Source organism: Syngnathus acus, chromosome 3 (genome assembly GCF_901709675.1).
Source record: "Syngnathus acus chromosome 3, fSynAcu1.2, whole genome shotgun sequence".
Taxonomy (NCBI): Eukaryota; Metazoa; Chordata; class Actinopteri; order Syngnathiformes; family Syngnathidae; genus Syngnathus; species Syngnathus acus.
This window is the reverse complement of record NC_051089.1, coordinates 21,219,088-21,240,789: the sequence shown is the minus strand read 5'-3', so window position 1 is coordinate 21,240,789 and position 21,702 is coordinate 21,219,088. Positions and strand designations below refer to the sequence as shown.

The 21,702-nt window shown below is 42.5% G+C and overlaps 1 protein-coding gene across 1 annotated transcript in view; it reads right to left on the bottom strand.

Annotated features, from left to right (window-relative positions):
• LOC119120178 (serine/threonine-protein kinase BRSK2-like) overlaps positions 1–21,702 on the bottom strand; it is a 156,456-nt gene that overhangs the window by 60,271 nt on the left and 74,483 nt on the right. The window contains exons 2-5 of the mRNA XM_037246821.1: positions 16,498–16,592; positions 8,650–8,735; positions 5,831–5,971; positions 2,497–2,613 (exon numbers count right to left, since the gene is read on the bottom strand). Coding sequence (XP_037102716.1) covers positions 2,497–2,613; positions 5,831–5,971; positions 8,650–8,735; positions 16,498–16,592 — 439 coding nt within the window. The remainder of the gene's footprint in view (positions 1–2,496; positions 2,614–5,830; positions 5,972–8,649; positions 8,736–16,497; positions 16,593–21,702) is intronic.

Below are 21,702 nucleotides of genomic sequence, written 5' to 3'. Positions count from 1 at the left end.
AAAGATCGACTCGTCCAGGGACGGTGGATGGGGCTCGGACAATGCTTTTACGCACGCCCGGTCCTCCTCTACCGAGCTGTCTTTCACCTCCGTGGATGGAAGTCGAGGGCCGGCGCTCAGCCGGATGGCTGTCCGAGGACGGTGGATGGGGCTCGGTCATGGCTTTTACGCACGCCCGGTCCTATTGTATGGAGCTCTCTTCCTCTTCCGTGGCTGGAAGTCCACGCCGCCACACGCCTGTAAGTTTGTTTTGTTAAATAAAGAGCCGTTTACCAAACCCACGTCTTTCCTTGAACTTTGTTAACGCTACAATATAGTTATATAGTAGATCTGTGGAATAACGACGAGGCTGACGTCAGGGCGCACGCGCAGCGATGTTGACAAAGGACGAGGAATTTGATCGATGGATTTAATGATTTAGAGTGCACAGATGGTTTGATAACAATATTGCTTATATAATAGTTATTTGATATATAATTTATATATCGTTATATGGGCCTGTGGAATATTTTTAAGTGCAAGAGCCGTCAGCGGCGCGCACGCATTGTTGACAAAGGACGATTGATGGATTTAATGAATTGGAGTGACGCAGATGGTTTTATTAACGTGTTATTTATGTAATAGTTTTTTGAATAACTCTGAATTTTACGTCAGGGCCGTTCTCAGCTCTTAGTTTGTGTTTATGTCACGTTAGCATACCTATCGTTTAGCCTGTTGTTGCTCGTTCATGACTGTTCTTGGTGTTGGATTTTGTCGAATAAATTGCCCCCCAAAATGCGACTTATACTCCGGAGCGACTTATATATGTTTTTTTTCACTTTTTTGGGCATTTTATGGCTGGTGCGACTTATACTCCGGTGCGACTTATAGTCCGAAAATTACGGTATAACATAAATAACAACTTTATCAAACCAGATGCGTCACTCCAAATCATTAAAGCCATCGATCGAGTTGGTCCTCCTTTATGTAAACAAGTCCGACGTCAGCGGCGCGTTGCAGTTCATAATTTTCTACAGGCCCATATAACAATATATAAACTATGTATGAAATAACAATACTACAAACAAAAATGTTATCGAACCATCCGTGTCACTCCAAATCAATAAATCCATCGGAATCTTCGTCTTCCGTGTCACTTGAAAAAAAAAAAAAAAAAACAGCTGTTGACGCCGGAAAGATTATGTGCGCCGCGGACGTCAGACTAGATATATCAAATAAATGTAATATAAACAACAATTTTATCGAACCATCCGTGTCACTCCAAATCAATAAATTCATCAGAATCTTCGACTTCCATGTCACTTAAAAAAAACCAAAAAAAAAACACCGTTGTTGACACCGGAAGTACGTGGGCCGCTGACGACAGACTAGATATATCAAATAAATGTAATATAAACAACAATTTTAACGAACCATCTGTGTCACTCCAAATCATTAAATCCACCGGAATATTCATCCTCTGTGTCAAAAAAACAACAACAAATAAAAACAGCTGTCGATTCCGGACCTACGTGCGCGCTGACGTCAGCCTCGTTGTTGGTTGGCGGCTCCAATTATTCCACAGATCTACGTATATAACTATATTGTAGCGTTACCAAAGTACCAGGCAAGACATGGGTTTGATAACCGGCTCTTTATTTCACAAATCAAGAGTTCAACATGTGAGCCAACACACGCAAGCGCCCTGGATCGCTCCCCCCCCCCACTGCCTTCATGGCCTCCCTAGAAAATCGGAAACTACTGAAGCCTAACAACAGACTTCGGAAGTCAGTGAATGGAACTCATCGTCAGTGAGGCTCCAATTATTCCACAGCCATAGTGCGCCCTCATGCGGTTTTAAGTGAAAATAAGATGTGGTGATCAACTATACTAGTAAGTAAAGTGTTAATGATCAAGTAAAAATTTGTGAAAAATTTCACATATAAGTTGCTCCTGAGTATAAGTCGCCCCCCCACCCAAAGTATGAAAGAAAACGTGACTTATAGTCCGAAAAATACGGTATGTGTCTTAATCAGAAGTGGGATTCAGTGCAGCTCTCTTGCTTGTGGTTGAGTGATTTACACTGTTCATACCGCTATGGCATAAACAGTATTGATTTTTATTGTGATTGATTGATGATGATTACTAATAATAATATTATAGTGATTAATTGCCTTGTCAACTGCAATCAGTGGGAAGCAAGTTTACTTGTCACAAAATGCTATAATCGGCACTCATTTGACTTCATTTAAAGGTAAGCCATTTAAATGTGAACAATTTGCTTATGCTATTCCTTTATAGTGAACAGATATTTGGTACCAACAACTAAACCAAGCTACAGTTTGAAGGCCAGGTTTTTGTGATACAAAAAAGAGATAAAGTTAAAACATTCAAAACTTTTTTCCACCATTCTGAGGACCTATAACCTGTACATCTCACTGGGGAAAAACTGGATGTGAAAAGATTATAAAAAAAACAAAAAAAAAACGTATGCCTTTATGTAGTTTAGCCACTCACCCACAGCTGGTTTCTAGTAGACTCTCCCCAACCTGCAGAGAGGCCATGCCAAAGTCTGCTATCCTAATGTTGTTCTTCTCATCTAATAACAAATTCTCAGGCTTCAAGTCTCGGTGGCTAGGCGAGAGGGCACAAACGACAGAAAAAAAGGGTTACAACTCAAACACAATAAAATATTGGTCTTGACATACCCTGTTCACTTTGATACAGACAGAGCTTTAGCACTGGTTGCAGCTCAGCTCAGCGGTGCTTCTCAACTGTACCATGAGACACTCATCTTCATATTGTTGCCAAGTTGCAACCCATTTGATAGAAGTTAAGAACAATAAAGCTTCGTGTTTAAAATAGCCTCTGGATATATATGTGCAGTATATTAAACTTTAAAACAAATGAGTTTGTTCAATTAATGAATGAGTTGAAGATTAGCTTGTGACACGAGCATATACATATGAGTAACATTTCTTGACACTGACCCAAAATTGTATGCTGAATTCACATGACAACTTTATATGACTGAGTACCGTTCTGAAAAATGTGAATATGTAGCCCTGTCTATGGTGTTTTATTGCTTCTGGAGATTGCAATGTACTGTAAGGACTTGGACTACCAGATTCAGGTTAGTGCTAGAACAATACTCCTCAAGTTCTTCACCCTTGTCATTGACATCGAAAAAAGAACCTCATAGAGCAGGGGTGTCAAACACATTTTTGTTGCGGGCCACATCGTAGTCATAGTTTCTTTTTGAAGGCCATTATGACTGTCAATGCCTTATATTACTATATACAGTATAGGCTACACAACAAACTGATGAAGAAATAGTTTTGAAATCAGAGACAAGTAAAAACTTCAAATATTTTAAAAAGATGAATATACTAATAATTTCGAGCATTTTTTTAAGTGAAGACAATTTGTAATTTCGGCATTGACACATGAAGTCGTACTTTTAGCGGGCCACATAAAATGATGTGGCGGGCTGTTTCGGACCCTCGGGCCTTGAGTTTGACACCTATGTCATAGAGTATGATTTGCATTTGCATCAATACGATTGATTACAGCTGGAGTCTTTCCTCCATAAGAGACCAGCTCCCAATGAATGGCTCTCCATCTGCCAGGACTGTCTCAGAAAATTAGAATATTGTGATAAAGTTCTTTATTTTCTGTGATGTAATTAAAAAAACAAAAATGTCATAAATTCTGGATTCATTACAAATCAACTGAAATATTGCTAGCCTTTTATTATTTTAATATTGCTGATTATGGCTTACAGCTTATGAAAACTCAAAAATCCTATCTCAAAAAATTAGAATATTTCCTCAGACCAAGTAAAAAAAAAGATTTATAACAGCAAAACAAAATCAAACATTTGAACATCTCCATTCATGCACTCAGTACTTGGTTGGGAATCCTTTTGCACGGATTACTGCATCAGTGCAGCGTGGCATGGAGGCAATCAGCCTGTGGCATTGCTGAGGTGTTATGGATGCCCAGGATGCTTCAATAGTGGCCTTTAGCTCATTTGCATTGTTGGATCTGGTGTCTTTCAGCTTCTTCTTCGCAATACGCCACAAATTCTCTATGGGATTCAGGTCAGGGGAATTGGCAGGCCAATCGAGGACAGTAATGCCATGGTCAGTACATCATTTACTGGTGGTTTTGCCACTGTGGGCAGGTGCCAGATCATGCTGAAAAATGAAATCGTCATCTCCATAGAGCTTTTCAGCAGACGGAAGCATGTAGTGCTCTAAAATCTGCATTTACTCTGGACTTGATGAAACACAGTGGACCAACACCAGCAGCTGACATGGCTCCCCAAACCATCGCTGACTGTGGGAACTTCACACTAGATTTCAAGTAACTTGGATTTTGCTCCTCTCCAGCCTTTCTCCAGACTCTGGCGCCTTGACTTCCAAATGAAATACAAAACTTGCTTTCGTCCGAAAAGAGGACTTTGGACCACTCTGCAACTGTCTTGTGCTTCTTTTCCATAGCCCGAGTCAGACGCTTCAGAAGTGGCTTGACCATGGGAATACGGCTATTGTAGCCCATTTCCCGGACACGTCTGTGAACAGTGGCTTTTGATACCTGGACTCCAGCTTCAGTCCACTGTCTTTGAAGCTCCCCCAAATTCTGGAAGCGACTCTTCTTCATAATGCTGTTAAGGCTGCGGTCATCTCTCTTGGTTGTGCAGCGTTTCCTGCCACATTTTCCCCTTCCAACAGACTTTTTGTGGATGTGCTTTGAAACTGCACTCTGTGAACAGCTTGCTCTTTGAGAAATTTCTTTTTGTGTCTTACCCTCCTGATGGAGGGTGTCAATGATGGTCCTCTGAGTGTTTTTCAAGGCTCAGGAAAGCCTTGCAGGTGTTTCGAGTTAATTAGACGATTCAAGTGATTAGTTGAATACCCTACTAGTATACTTTTTCATGATATTCTAATATTTTGAGATAGGATATTTGAGTTTTCTTAAGCTGTATGCCATAATCAGCAATATTAAAATAATAAAAGGCTTACAATATTTCAGTTGAATTGTAATGAATCCAGAATGTATGACATTTTTGTTTTTTTAATTGTATTACAAAAAATAAAGGACTTTATCACAATATTCTAATTTTCTGAGACAGTCCTGTATATGCTGAGACAAAAACAAAATTGCTTTTTTCTCGGCACACATTATCTAGCTACCATGTCCTTATTTGGATATCTCAGCACCATTTGATATCTAAGGTTAGGGGTTGCATAAATGCATGCCCTGGGTCATTAGTGTACCATACCTGGAGCTTCTCCCTAACTTTGTCTCCATATGACCATGTGAACTAGGACAAGCCCAGACTGTAGGTTTTTGGTAACGTCATGTAAGTAGTAGCTGGCAGCTTTAATTCTATGAAGATTAATTTTCCAGATCATTATGTTGGTAACATTTTAATATAGTTTCTTACCTTTAATCCAGTAGCTGGAATCATCACCAATGCATTATTTATCAAAAGTCACAAAATAAATAATTAAAATGAATGGCCCCATGGGTATACCCTTTGGTTTTGATATTGCCCCCATAAAGATAAGGCAAAGTGGCCTCAGCCAACCTTGCTCAACTTGGATTCGAGTTCTCTTGTCATGGTAGATGCGGGATCCTTTGCCCCATGAGCGGATTCGGGCATTGGGGCAGGAGCATTACGACATCGGCTCCCTTCTCCATGAGTTTGTCTGGATTCAGAGCTTTTTTACCCACTATCTTCATCTAGAATGGGACTCTTATGGTGTAAGTAGTGACTACACCTCTCAGATATGTCTCAAAATAGTTAGTGAAGATTATGGGTTAGATGTTTAATGCAACACACCATATAGAATGGCTGTGGCAGAAGTCGAGGGCTGATATGATCTGTCGGAAGAATTTTCTTGCTTCTTTAGGCGTCAACCGGCCTTTCTTGACGAGGTAGTCAAAAAGCTCTCCACCAGACACATGCTCTAGCACCAGGTACCTGAAAAGAGGGGAGATTATACACTTTAAACATTGTTTAACTGACAGGCTTGCTGTGCCCTAATTGTTTATTTGTTCAGGTGTGAATACAATAACGAGTGTGTCAAACAAATGAAACTGTTACACATCAACTGCAATTTAAGTGAACCTTGTTGCAAATGAACACCCACAATTGGGTTCACTTATAGTCAAGTGTACATACAGCATAAAACAAAACTCAAAAACGCATAAATAAAAAAGGAGGGGGGGAAAAGGATGGCATAATAAAAAAGGGACTGAATTGTTGTTTTATTACCATATCAGGCTCTACTTGATGTAGCAACAGAGTTAACTCAGTGCCCCACACATCAAAATAATAGAGGGTTGTATTGTACAGTGGGTCGCAACACAGTATGCATCATTATAGTACACAGCTGTATTTGTGACTTTTAAAAATGAAGAACATTGAAGAATCTGATCTTTTTTACCTGTTAAACATCAACTTACATGTATGTAATTGGCCCTGATTTCTAATCTGTTGTTTGCAATTTACTGAAATCAGTATGAATTAATTTAATCATTACTATGACAAAATTGTTTTGTTGCTCGAGAAACTAACAAAATAGTTGACTTTTTCTTGAACACGATCAATGTTAGTAGTTTTTCCATTAAAGTAGCTATAGCATGCTAAATCAACTTTGTTGGGCTGCTTTTTTTTGCATTTCTTATTTTTTTATTGTTTTTGCTTTTGTTCCATATTTTAATAGTTTCGGCACAATTAGAGCCTTTTGCAAACAAAATGTGGCATTCCGACCACTGTGGCACTGTGGAGGCCTCTGCGTTAACTGTTTTGAAAATGTGGGTTTTGAGTTGACGGCTGCGTCAAAACAATCAATAAAATCTGTAATTAGTGACAGAAAATTGGATCACACAATTAAAATCTATGACTAGACTTAACTGCTGCAAATAGAGTGGGCTTAGCGATACCCTAAAAGTTATATCAATACGAGCCAACCTGCATTGGCTCCCGTGCCATTTGAGGTGTGACTCCAAGCTTCTGTTACTAACCTATAAAATATTACATGGCTTAGCGCCTTCCTATCGCGTCGACCTAGTTGTACCACACATTTCGTCTTTTACCTTCGTTCACAAAATGCTGGTCATTAAGTGACCCCAAGGGCCAAAGAGAAGTCCGCAGGGTCGAGAGCATTTTCTATTTGGGCTCCAAAGCTTTCGAATACCCTACCCACAGATATTAGAGCTGCTCAGGAGAAGCATCAAGACACGATTAAATACGCATTTCTATGCTCTTGCCTTTGATTAAACTACGCTCGCAGATTTGACTGCCGTTTATGCTCTCTCTCCTGCCCCCTCCTCTTTGGGGAGGGGGCTAGGTGACGCCAAACTAAAAATTGTTGTCTGGATTCTACATCAATTTACCGGGACAAGAACTGGGGAGGACCATTTTCTCGCAAGTGTTGTCATGATAACTGAGGGTGTCTTCCTGCAGCTCTTCATTTGATTATGGACATCTACATTATCTTATTCTATATTCTTTCATATTGTGTGTTAAATTTTGCCCACTCTGCATCCATTGTAGCCTGGTCGTCCTGGATGGCGGACCCTCCCATCAGCGGTCCCTTCTCAAGGTTTTTCATTTTCCCCTTGCCTTCCAGGGGGTTAAGATTAGGGGAAATCAACAATAATTGTCATCTGTGGCGATGTGAAGCTCTTTTAGACGTTTTTGTCATTAAGGGCTGTATAAATAAATTTGACTTTACTTGGTCCTGATAGAAATGGTGAGTGTAAAAATCATAATGGGAGTATTGCTGATTGGGTTATTTAAATGTGGAAAGGTACATATTTCCAGTTAAAATGGTCAGAAAGTACAAGGTCATCACTGCTTTGTTTTATTCAAATTTTGAAGTTTCATTTAAACATATCTGTTTTTCTTTTATGTAATGAATTATATTTACAATTTAAAAAAAAAAACAGTCCCTTAGCAAAGTTTGAGTGAATGTATATAATTTTGAAACATATTGTGTAGATCTCAAAACCTAGTACTCTGTGGTGGAAAATACTGCAAATATAACAATAGGCAATAACATTGCTGATATTAATATTTTTTACATTGATCTCTTTGTCATGGCTGATGTCAGCTGTTAGCATACTCCAGTGTTGGCTAATGTAGTTTATGTCTAGAATATGTATTAATTGTAATACAAAATATCCGTTCATAGCCCCTGGCTCTTCTCCTTAACGTGTTTTTAACTAAACGTCTTGTGAGAAGGAAATGAATGGAAACCATTATTTTCATCCCTAATGTTAAAATGTGAAGACATGGAGCTTGCCTCTTAAAAACGGAATACCATACCATACCAAATCTCACTCTCTCATACTTGCTGCTCTGATTCTATTTCTCTCTCCCTGGCCCCTCTCTCACTCCAATTATTGTGCCTTTAAAAATGGCTCAGTATCATCCCCTACAAATTTGCAAATACATTTACACGTGTTTGCAAATACATTTGAACGTGTACCAACTCAAACCAAACAAGCAGATATCTGAAAACCCCCTCCCTACACTCGCAAACACATCATGTACAGCTGCAGCACAAACACGGCAATAGGAATTGTATTACAACAGAATGGATCCTTGTAAACCTTTGCTTACTTTGTCAAAAAGATGTTAATTGTACTTACAAGTATTTCTTGTTTTCGTAGACATCATGAAGCTTTAATACATGTGGATGTTCTATGAGTTTCAGAATGGCTATCTCCCGCTCAACCTGGACAAGAAAACAAATGTTAGACAAAGAGGATGAAATCGTATGCACCACTAACTTTCAGGGAGTCACACTATGGACACACGCACGCACGCGCGCGCGCGCACACGCACACGCACACGCACGCACGCACGCACAGACAATAGTGACGACCCGTCACTGACGGGGTGCTTTTAGAATATTGTACACTTTTTAAGATAATGATGAAGATTCGTTGAGAGTCCAATTCGGGTTTGTCCCGCGGCGGTGTTATTTAAGAATGAAATAGCCTATGACTTCGCACGTTCACCGCTCACAAACGGGAAGCGCCAATTTTGTCTGTGTGCGCCTCGATCATACACCAAAAGCACATTCGACGACCTGTCCCTGGAACCTGAACTGCTTTTTTTCGGTTTAGGGTTAGACACATTTTTTTAATCAAATTAGCAGATGCGCTGGTGGGCGAGGCAGAAACGCCCAGTGAGGCGTTGCGTGTTTACCAAATTCACGTACACGCCGAACTACATCATTGTCCATGCATGCAAATGTTGATGCTCCTGCTTTTCTGCCAGCTGCAGACTACTTTCTGTCACCAAATTAGCAAGTGCGTCGGGGGCGAGGTTGCTTTGTGCGCTGGCACGCCCAGATGAGGGCGGCACGACCCCAAACACACTAGACTAAACTTGCACTGGCACAAAAAAGAAGCCAGTCTACCAAAATTGGGTCTCATAAGATTAAATTCTTAGTTAGGTTCATCGATCTGGGGTGCTGTCTTTTGTCCATTATCAGAAAAAAACAGTACATATATACAGTCATATGCAAAGGTTTGGGCACCCCTGATCATTTTCAAGATTTTCCTTTATAAATCATTGGTTGTTTGTATCAGAAATTTCAGTTAAATATATCATATAGCAGACAAAAACAGTGATATTTGAGAAGTGAAATGAAGTTTATATGATTTACAGAAAGTGTGCAATCATTACATAAACATGTACTGTCCATGCTCGGAAACCATCAAACCTAACTGAACCAGAGATATTTTGTCAGGATGAATGGTCAAAAATAGTCAAGTCAAGTCAAGTTTATTTGTATAGCCCTAAATCACAAGCAGTCTCAAAGGGCTTCACATAGACAAACAAATTGACAATTATTCTCAAAGCATCCCCTGATCTTAAGCTCCCAAAAGGGCAAGGAAAAACTAAAAAAAAACCTACCAGGGGAAAAGTGAGAAACCTTGTGAAGGGACCACAGATGGAAGGATCCCCCTTCAGGATCACCAGGCTGCAATGGATGCAGAGAAGGCACATAAAATACGCAATATAAAAATCAATGAAAAAGTAGATGTCCAAGTCAAAGCGAAGAGCTGCCGGAGGTGCCCTCGGTTGTTCTGGCAGTGTCTTTGAGGAGGGTAATCCGCTGCAGTTCCCTCATCTTGATTTGGTCCACGAGAATCCAGATAGCCGCTTCAAATACCTTCAACCAGAATCCAGACTCTCATTGGAAACTATAGGAAGAGGCTGTTATTTCTGCAAAAGGAGGATTTTTCTGTTGGGGTGCCCAAATGTATGCACCTGCCTTTTGTTCAAGTAATGATTACACAATTTCTGTAAATTCTATAAACTTCATTTTACTTCTCAAATATCACTGTGTTTGTCTGCTATATGATATATTTAACTGAAATTGCTGATCCAAACAACCAATTATCGATAAAGGAAAATCATGAAAATGATCAGGGGTGCCCAAACTTTTGCATATGTCTATATCAGGGGTGTCAAACTCAAATTCACAGTGGGCCAAAATTTTAAATTGAACAAAGCGGGCCAAGGTTGAACAAATGAACCTTTTAATATGGAATCATATGGAATTCAGACCACCTATCTGTTATGCTAATCCCTGCATACAGGCCCCTGCTGATCAGAGCAAAACCCACAGTGAAGCAGGTGAGGGTGTGGTCTGAGGGGGCCATGGAGGCACTCCAGGACTGCTTTGAGTGCTCTGACTGGGACATGTTCAAATCAGCAGCAACATATGACAATCAGATCGACATTGATGAGTACGCCATGACTGTGTCAGCCTACATCAACAAATGCTCCGAGGACGTCAGCACCACTAAGAACATCATCACCCGAGCCAACCAACGACCCTGGATGACTGAGGATGTACGTCATACGCTACGAGCACGGAACTCAGCCTTCAAGTCTGGCGACAAGGAGGCACTGAGGACAGCGAGAGCCAACTTGAACCGTGCCATCAGGCTAGCGAAGCGAAGCCACAGTCGAAAAATTCAGGATTTTTTCCACGACGCCAATAACACCAGGAGTATGTGGCAAGGCATACGGGCGATCACGGACTACAACTTACCCTCCCCCCCCGGTGGGTGAGGTTGATGCTGACTTCCTAAATGGTCTAAATAACTTCTTTGGGCGTTTTGAGGCACTAAACAGCACTCCTGCAGTTAAAACTGTTCCCCACCAGGAAGAGGAGGCCCTCTGCCTTGACTCAGCCGACGTGTGGAAGACTCTGAGAAGAGTCAACCCACGTAAGGCCCCAGGCCCCGACAACATACCTGGGCGGGTGTTCAAGGAATGTGCAGGCCAGCTGGCTGGTGTCATCACAGACATTTTTAACATCTCGCTGGACCAAGCCAAAGTGCCAGTATGCTTCAAGGCTGCCTCCATCATTCCGGTGCCGAAGAAACCTCAAATCACCTCATGGAATGACTACAGACCTGTGGCACTGACTCCCATCATGATGAAGTGCTTCGAAAGGCTGCTCAAAGATCACATCGTCTCCAGACTCCCCCCAACATTCGATCCGTTCCAGTTTGCCTACCGGCAGAACCGCTCTACTGAGGATGCCATCTCCTCCGTTCTTCACCTGAGCCTGGCTCACCTGGAGGAGAGGAACACCCACGTGCGGTTGCTGTTCCTGGACTTCAGCTCAGCGTTTAACACCATCATTCCACAACATCTGGTGGAAAAACTGGAACACCTGGGCTTCAGCACCCCCCTTCGGAACTGGCTGCTAGACTTCCTCACCAACAGACCTCAGTCAGTCCGGGTCGGACAGAACACCTCAGATGTCATCACCCTCAGCACAGGCTCCCCTCAGGGCTGCGTCCTGAGCCCCCTGCTGTTCACCCTGATGACACACGACTGCGCCCCCAGGTTCACCACCAATCACATCGTGAAGTTTGCAGACGACACAACGGTGGTGGGCCTCATCAGGGACAACAACGACCTGGACTACAGAGAGGAGGTGGAGCAGTTGGTGGGCTGGTGCAGAGAAAATAGCCTGATCCTGAATGTGGAGAAGACGAAGGAGATCATCGTCGACTTCAGGAAGAACCAGCCTCACCACGCTCCACTGATCATCAACAGCTCAGCTGTGGAGGTGGTCAGCAGCACTAAATTCCTGGGAGTCCACATCACAGACGACCTCACCTGGACTGTGAACACCACAACACTGGTCAAGAGGGCACAGAAGCGCTTGTACTTCCTGCGGAGGATGAGGAGAGCCCACCTGCCCCCACCCATCATGAGGACGTTCTACCGAAGCACCATAGAGAGCATTCTGACAAGCTGTCTCTCGGTGTGGTGTGGAGGTTGCAGCGCCTCCGATTGGAAGAACCTGAGGAGAGTGGTGAGGACAGCAGAGAGGATCATCGGGGCTCCTCTTCCCTCCATTCAGGACTTGTCATACCAGCGCTGCGTGTCCCGAGCCCGTAATATTATCAGTGACCCATCACACCCCCACCATGGACTGTTCTCCCTGCTGCCCTCTGGGAAGAGGTTTCGCAGCATCCGCTGCAGGTCCACCAGGTTCTGCAATAGTTTTTTCCCTGCTGTCGTCAGACTGTTGAACATTCAAACGTAGCATTCCTCTGCACACTTGTAAATACTGCTTTTGTCTCCTGCACTGTTTACATACTTTATCACTGCTGCACTTTGTACTTTATAATTATCTTATTTCATATTTTTATATAGAATGTCACTTTTTAACCAGCCGAAATACCACTACATTGTTGAAAGCCGTATGCAACGAACTTTCGTTTTGTACACACCTAGTGTTGACAAAATGACAATAAAGTTTGTCTAAGTCTAAGTCTAAGTCAAACAAGTTTTGATTTTACAATGAATATTGAACAAGCAAGGCTTATATAACTTAAAAGTGCAGGCGTGCAAAATCAAGTTGATAATAACACGAATAATACTAATAATAACAATAATAGTAATAATAGTAATAATAATAATAATAATAAAACATATCAATGGCATATTAAATAAAATTTAAATAAAAATTGAATGCCTCCTTTCTGTTTGCAGCCTTCTGAGGTAAATGTCAAAATTAGCTTCTTATACAGGCTAATAAATTTGAAAATAAAATAAATCAACCATTCAGGCCTTGGAGTAGCAAGAAAAAGTGCATAGAAAATGTATTTACTGCTCATTTTGCGACACACTGATCTACTCTGATGCGGCCAAGCCAGATACCTGGCATCTTTTCTTGGATGCCAGTTCATCAATGCATCAATCGGGGCTTAGGGTTTGAGTTGAGGAAACCGTCATTATCGAACAAAGGTGTTCGTCAGTCAGACGTCTCCTGTGAGAAGTTTTCGTCATCTTCATTGAGGAAAAAAAGCACGTAGGTAAGTGCTACCAAACATGGAGAGCAATTGAGCAACTTCAGTGCGAAGCTGAGGCATCGTGTCAGGGATGAACTGTGGAAACTGTGCGGCCCCAACAGCATCAAACTTTGACTTCAGCGTTTCATCACACTGGAGTTCAATCAGCTCCATTTGGAGGTTGGTTGGTGCTTTTTCCACATCAACTGCGAAGGGATTACTAAGCAGTTCAAATCTAAGTTTCTGGACATCAAAGTCGCCAAACCGCCGGCTAAACTCAGCGCTGAGCGCACTGAGTTTTTCAGCAAACTGTGCGCACACGGCGATAGAGATCTGCGTTTTTATGGTTTGGCAGCAGGGGAAATGGCCAAAGTTTGCTTGTCGCATCTGATTCTCCCACAGGCACATCTTCATTTTAAAAGCTCTTACTGACGCATACATATATGTGATGATGCGTCCCCGCCCCTGCAGCTGCAGGTTCAGCACATCGAGGTGGCTTGAGATGTCACACAGAAGCTCACACAGAAACTTTTGCTCCCGGAGCTCTGCTGTGTCCTTCCCTTTGCTTTCCAGAAACTGGCATATTTCTTCACGCATTTCGAAAAATCTGTTCAGCACTTTTCCGCGGCTTAGCCATCTCACCTCTGTGTGATACGGCACATCTGTGTATTCTGAATAGCCAATAGTATCGAATCTAGGCAGCGCCATCTTGAAAATTTCAGGTGCATTCTGGGAAAAAATGAACACGGATTCTACTTATATGGGCATGAGGCGGTGTCATGAACGGACGTATGGGCGTCAAAGCAACAGCAGAGCATTATGGGATTTGTAGTATAGGGTGTTTCATAAAGTACGCAGTTTTTTAATTGCGTGGGATTTTTTTGTTTGAAGATTGTCAGCACTGTTCCTATCATTTTCGTTATCTATTATCACTCCGATTAGAAGACCATTTGTCGTTTTTCCATTTTGTAGCCATGGAGCGGTTCAGTATCGAGCAACGCATTCTTATTGTGAAAACTCATTACAAAAACGGGGAGTGCTACGCAGAGACTGTCCGTAAACTTCGCGCGATCTTTGGACGTGACAATGCCCCGACCGCAACAACAGTTTCGAGGTTGGTACAGAAATTCGAAGAATCTGGGTCAGTTGCAACCAGAAAATCGCCCGGTCGAAACCGTAATTCCCTGAGCGTCTGATCTCCCTGAGCGTCTGATCTCACTTAGCGGCGGCGACCAAGAATGGCCTCCGAGGTCATGTGACCTCACACCTTGTGACTTCTTTTTATGGGGATATGTGAAGTCACAAGTTTACGTGAACAAACCTCAAACGATTACCGAACTGAAGATGGAAATTCAATGGGTAATCGGCGAAATCGACAGGGACGTCTGCAAAAGAGTTATCGTTAATTTCAACGATCGGATGACTGCCTGCAGAGAAAGTGGAGGTGGACATATGCTCGATATCATTTTTCATTATTAATTTGAAGTATATGTTGAATGAAATTAAATAAAAATTTTGAATTTTGCATCGATTTTGGCTGATTTATTGCATTTTTAAAAACTGCGTACTTTATGAAACACCCTATACAAGCGATGAATGCGGTGTTACAGCGCTGCCGCCGTATAATACCGGCGGGCCAGCTCTAATATTAATTTGAAATTGCCTCGCGGGCCAAATATAATTACACTGCGGGCCAAATTTGGCCAGAGTTTGACACCTATGGTCTATATATACACCAGGATAAAGGTCATTCATTCATTCATTCATTCATTCATTATTCATTCATTTTCCTTATTCCTTTTAGAGTGTGTGACAGTTTGACCTATATGCAGATTCCTCCATCTCTGCCACAGGACGCTCGCTCAGCCGCCAATGTCACCGTAATGACACCTGTTCCCTCTTGTTACCCCGTGTACTTAAACCCTGCCCATGTATTTCTCCCTGTCGGTGTCTACTGTTGCTTCCCGTCTGCGCCGGGTGTTCTTGTATTGCTCGTCTAATTCACTTCGGTCTCATGTGGAGGCTCACGGTCAGATCCTGTCCGAATCTGTTCCTGGTCCGAGTGGAATTCTGTTTCCTGCCTGCTGTCCGTGAGCCTCTTTCCCGCCTGTGTCTTTGTTCATGTTCCCCACTTCCCTTCAATAAAACCTGGTCCAAGCTGCATTTGGTCACCCTGCTCCACTCATTCCCTGACAGAAGACACCAACCACTTCAGCTACCAAATTGTTACCGGCTCCCGTAACTAACTGTCGCATGCTCGCCACCAAGCTGGGCTCCAAGCGGCGCAGGACGCCACCCAGTTGAACCCCAGTGGCACAAGCTGTGCGGCCGCCACCTGACCCAGTTCCGACGGCGCGGATCCTGCGGCCGCCACCTAGCCGGACTCCAAGCGGCGCATGACGTGCGGTCGCCACCCGGCCCAGTTCCGGTGGCGCAGATCCTGCAACCACCACCCAGCCGGCCTTCAGTGGCGCGTGACATGCGGCCGCCACCCAGCCGGGCTCCAGTGGCGCTGCACCTGTGGCCACCATTCGACCACCGGACTACCCCTTGTCGACTAATCACTCACAATAGTTGTGATTTGTTGACTAATGGGATTATATTTGAATCGCGGCGTATCACACCACCAACCAACTCGGGTGAAATGTGCCCGGATTTCTTCTAACACAGGGTAGCCATGTCACTAAACTACCCAAAATGGCAGTGGTATTAATTTAAGAAAACTTAAAAAAGCATTGTTTCTTCGTTTTCTATGTAATTTATGGATTTTCAACTACAATGTTCTCTGAAGAGTAACTAATGGAAATGTGATATAAATCTTCTGTTTACACCACAGATGTCCCACATTACGACTATTGGGCATGCGCGTCGCAGATAAAGCACACGGCCAGCGGGAGGATTGGGAGACAAGGCATTTTTGAGAGAAAAATACCATATAAATAAACAAATAAATAATTGCATAAATAAACGATTTGCCGACAGTTCAAATTAATTGTTGACTATCAAAATCCACATCGTCATGATTAGTCGACTAATATTGTCAACCCTGGATTTGGTTGACAATAATGTGTCTCCTACAGTGTGAACCAACAGGTAACGCTTCCCTTCTTCAGCAATAGCATTCATTCTAGCTCTTAACCTCATTGTGTAGAAATGTCTTACCTTCATAAGAACAGACTCGCTGAGCTTTTCTCTGTTGACTATTTTTATAGCAACCTTCTGGCATGTGACACAATGGATGCCCAGCTTGACAAGTCCTGAAACAAAAGCGTAACATTGAATTTAGATCCAGAAAAAATAATGTCATATTTAGGCTTGAAAAGTGTATTAAAAATGGATTATACGAAGTACGGTGTCAATGTGTCACGGTTGACAATCTACACTGTATCCTTGGACAGGATCGCAAATGAATCTCTGTCGCAAAACAACACATGTAGTCTGCTTCCTTTAAGAAAACTTAAAAAAAGCATTGTTTCTTCATTTTCTATACAATTTATGGATTTTCAACTACAATATTCTCTGAAGAGTAACTAATGGAAATTAGCTTGATTTGAATTTGTGGATTCTGACAACTGCTCAAGGAATTTAAAAAAGTGAAAAAAAGACAAATATGATGATCGAAATACTATATTCAAACTTCCAGATACTCTCAGTCTCCTGGTTATGGTATAATGCAATGTAACATATTACATTTGTTGAAACCACTTTACTTCTCGACAAACAATAACATTGTTTTATTGTGGATTATGCATAGTACCATAAATACTGCTATACCGTAAATTCCGGACTATAAGCCGTGACTTTTTTCCAAAATTTTTAACCCTGCGGCTTATAGTCAGGTGCGGCTTGTATAAGGATTTTTTTCGTGATTTTTGTGATGACTTGATCACTTTTATACACTGCGGTATCTTGAAGAAAAAAACAACAACAAAAATACTATTTTGAAACACTACTATGGCTGCTGCTTATTCTGGCTGTGTTGCTTGTGACTATTATGAGCTTTAGTAGGGATGCACGCTAGGTGACCTGCGTCAAAGGGCTCTAAACCCTTTCTCTTACTCTGCCATGTGACTCAGAGATTACACAAAGCAGTGGCGCTGTTTGGACCATCTGCATTGTATTAAAAACCAATCAAAAGTACAGGACGCTACGCAGAAGGGGGGAGAGAGTTCAGGATCTAACAGCCTGGAGTACGAAGCTGTTGGCGAGTCTGGTGGTGCGGGAGCGCAGGCTCCTGTACCTCTTCCCACAGGGCAGAAGATCGAACAAAGAGTGAGCGGGGTGACTTACATCACTCACAATCGTGGTCGCCTTGCGGGTGAGATGGGAGGTGTAAATGTCCTTCAAGGAGGGGAGTGAAGCACCAATAATCCTACCAGCCGTGTTCACTATGCGCTGCAGGGCCTTCATGTTGTAGTCAGTGCAGCTACCACCCCAAACAGCAACACAACTGGAGAGGACGCTCTCAATGGTGCCACTGCAGAATGTAGTCATGACCGCCGGAGGAGCACTTACCAGCCGTGTTCACTATGCGCTGCAGGGCCTTCATGTTGTATTCAGTGCAGCTACCACCCCAAACACCGATACAACTGGAGAGGACGCTCTCAATGGTGCCACGGTACAATGTAGTCATGACGGCCGGAGGAGCGCTCGCTCGCCTGAGTTTCCGCAGGAAGTACAGGCGGCGCTGGGCCTTCTTCGCCAGTGATGCGGTGTTGGTGGACCAGGAGAGATCCTCACTGATGTGCACCCCCAGGAACCTGGTGCTGCTCACTCTCTCCACCACAGCACCGTCGATGGTCAGCGGCAGGTGTTGGGTGTGACCCTTCCGGAAGTCAACAACAATCTCCTTGGTCTTGTTGACGTTCAGCAGGAGGTTGTTGTCCCTGCACCACGTGGTCAGAAGGTCAACCTCCAACCTGTATTGAGTCTCGTCACCCTTGGTGATGAGACCCACCAGAGTCGTGTCGTCAGCAAACTTCACTATGCGGTTGTTGCTGTAGGTTGCAGTGCAGTCATGCGTCAGCAGGGTGAAGAGCAGCAGACTGAGCACGCAGCCTTGGGGGGCCCCTGTGCTCAGCGTGATGCTGGCGGAGATTTTGTCGCCAACACGTACCACCTGTGGCCTCCGACAGAGGACGTCCAGTAGCCAGTTGCAGAGGTAGGTACTGAGGCCCAGCTTGTTGAGTTTGCAGATGAGACGTTGAGGCACAATGGTGTTGAAGGCAGAACTGAAGTCCACAAACAGCAATCTCACGTACGAGTCCCTTCTTTCCAGGTGGGTGAGGGCCGAGTGGAGGGCAGAGCAGATGGCATCCTCAGGGGACCGTTTGGCTCGGTACGCAAACTGGAAGGGGTCTATGGTGGTTAAGACAGATGTTACTATAATCCTCAATGGATGACAGCCATCGATGTTACTTTCAAAGGGTTACTTATTTAGCAATTTTGAGCAGTAAAAAGTTACTCTTTTGTCTATAATTAATTTGATAACTTCATTTTTTCATGCCTTCATGCCATACCTTTAAAAATGCTTTTTGACACTTGCTGTCGACTGAAAATGACACCATATCTGCTTAGGGACAAAGCATGACTAAAGAATGTCACATGAGTCATGCTTGGTCATTACCTGAGCCCTGAGCACATGTGATGTCATTTTCGCACGACAGCAAGTGGCAATAGCTTTTAAAGGTATTGATTGTACATGAAAAATAATGAAGTTATCACATTATAGGCAAAATATTTACTACGACTTTTTAATGCTCAAAATAGCTAAATAAGTAAAGTGTATCTATAATGCAAATTAGTAGCTCAGTGGCCTAGTGGTAGAGTGTCCGCCCTGAGACTGGAAGGTTGTGGGTTCAAACCCCGGCCGGGTCATACCAAAGACTATAAAAATGGGACCCATTGCCTCCCTGCTTGGCACTCAGCATTAAGGGTTGGAATTGGGGGGTTAGATCACCAAATGATTCCCGAGCGCGGCACCGCTGCTGCTCACTGCTCCCCTCTCCCCCAGGGGATGGATCAAAATCACATGGATGCATTAAATGCAGAGGACAAATTTCACCACACCCAGATGTGTGTGTGACGATCATTGGGACTTTAACTTTAACTTTAAATGAATAAAGACGGAAACAGAAAAGATCCTCGAGGAACACCCATCATGACCAGGAAATGTGCAAAACTGCAATTGTAGATCGAGATTCTATCGTCCATGAACAACGATACAATAATTGTTGACAAATGTTTGAGTGCTGAGTCAAAGTAAATGGTCGCCAATGCCAAGGAACGCAAAATGAATTTTGCGCATGATCATGCTGGATGCAGTACCACTAGCTTGACTAATTTGTGTCTGGGCTATCCACCATTTCCTACTCACTGGGTTTATCTGAGGACTATGTTGTTGACACACCAAAAATGTCAAGATGGCTTTATCTATTATTTATCTCTTAAAATAACAACAATCCATGTCCACCAAAGCCTTGACAATCAAACAATGTCGGTCTGCACGAAGCAGAATACTAAATGCCAGTGCACCTATGCACCTCTTCATTTCCACATACACGATAACTGCTTCAATATCTGAAAGTTGATTTCCCAACAGGATCTCATAGGAAAACTGCGATGGGAGTGTTTGAGCCAAAGGACAGCCTTGGGGCTCTTTCATGTCTTCACTTAGAAGTGAAATGACAACCTGAGCAACAGTCCCTTGCACATGGATGCTTGCAACTGGTTGGCATAAGATAGGGTTATAAAGATGTTAGAAGGTGTAAGGATGGGATGCAACTGATCAGACAGACATGGAAAGATTAACCTGGACACACACATAGAGAATGTGTGAGTGAGAGAGAGAGAGAGAACGAGAGAGAGAGAGAGAGAGAGAGAGAGAGAGAGAGCGAGAGAGAGAGAGCGAGAGAGAAAGAGAGAGAGAGACATTTTTGTAATGTAAAAGGTGTCTTGGTTTAATATCTAATGTGTGCCTTTGTGCCTTCTCATTTTCGTTTGCCTTCTCATTTTCGTTACACACACTTACAATTTGCCTTTCAGATGTGGTACTTAAAGATTTAAAATCAACCATTGTCCATTGTCTCAGGTTTATAAGTCATGTTGTATGTGACTGACATACATTTATTTGCATGAGCTCATCTCAGCACATGGAAAGAGAACTGCCCAACAATATTAGCCTTTGCATATGCAATCCTAGGTGAGCCAGGTAAGTGGATCAGTTCCCGCATCTGTTTATGAGAGAATCAGTTTTCTGTTTTTCCACATGCAAAAGTGCTACAATTAGCCTTGTCTGCCTTAAATGCAATTGTTAATATTTGTTTTACAATAATATACTTTAGAATTAAGCTTGCACAATAGTAATGCCTGTAAATTCTCTATTTTCATTAATCCAGTTCATTTAATTCTGTGTCCATTGAATCGATTGCAACTGGACTGCTGTGGTTGTTTTAGAAGACTCTTGTTCATGTAACAAGGCTTTGTAAACATGTACACTAGACAGATGATGGTAAGGATACATAACTGGTCAGGTTCTCAGCGACTCATCTTGTAGGAAATGTAAAACTTGCAAACACACGCCTTTTTGCTGCAATTAATAGTGAAAGGTCAATTGTTGCTTTTGTAAGCCTTAGCAGTTACACATTTGCATCATCACACTTAAGGTTTGCCAGGTCAAATCAAACAATTACAGTTATCAGTTGTGGCATGAGACAAGAAGCAATTACTGACCACAAAAAAGGCACACATATGTTCAACCTATTACCATTCACCCTTACTATAAGTTGCAATTTCTGTAAAAATTGCGTGTGAAGGCAAGAAGCTGAATAAAAACTTGGGGAATGCTAAAGAATGACGTCAAATCATACTAAATGACAGGAAGTGTTATACAATGACTGGGAATGAGCTGAAAATATTGAGAAAAACGGTAAACGAGAAATATATGCGAGAAGAACAGTAAGTGAGACAAATGGTAGGCGAGAAAAACGGTAGGCGAGAAAAATGGTAGGCGAGAAAAACGATAAGCGCAAAAAAACGAGAAAACAATAAGGGAGAAAAACGGTAAGGGAAAAAAAGAAAATGAACATTTTACAGTTGAAACGGGTTGAATCTATCAAGAAATGTAGAAATTGGAAGGGAATTTTTTTTGTAAAATTTGGCGTAAATTTTAAATTTCAAAATTTTGAATTTTGAGTAATTGGGAAGTTTTGGAATAAGTAGGCATACGATGAACAGTTTAAAGTTGGAACAGTTTGAATCGGTTGAAAAATGTAGAAGTTGGGGGGGAAGGGAATTTTACTAAATTTTGCGCAAATTTTCTGACAATGTGAACTTTTTTTAAAATGTGTTAATCTTGGGAGTGTTGGC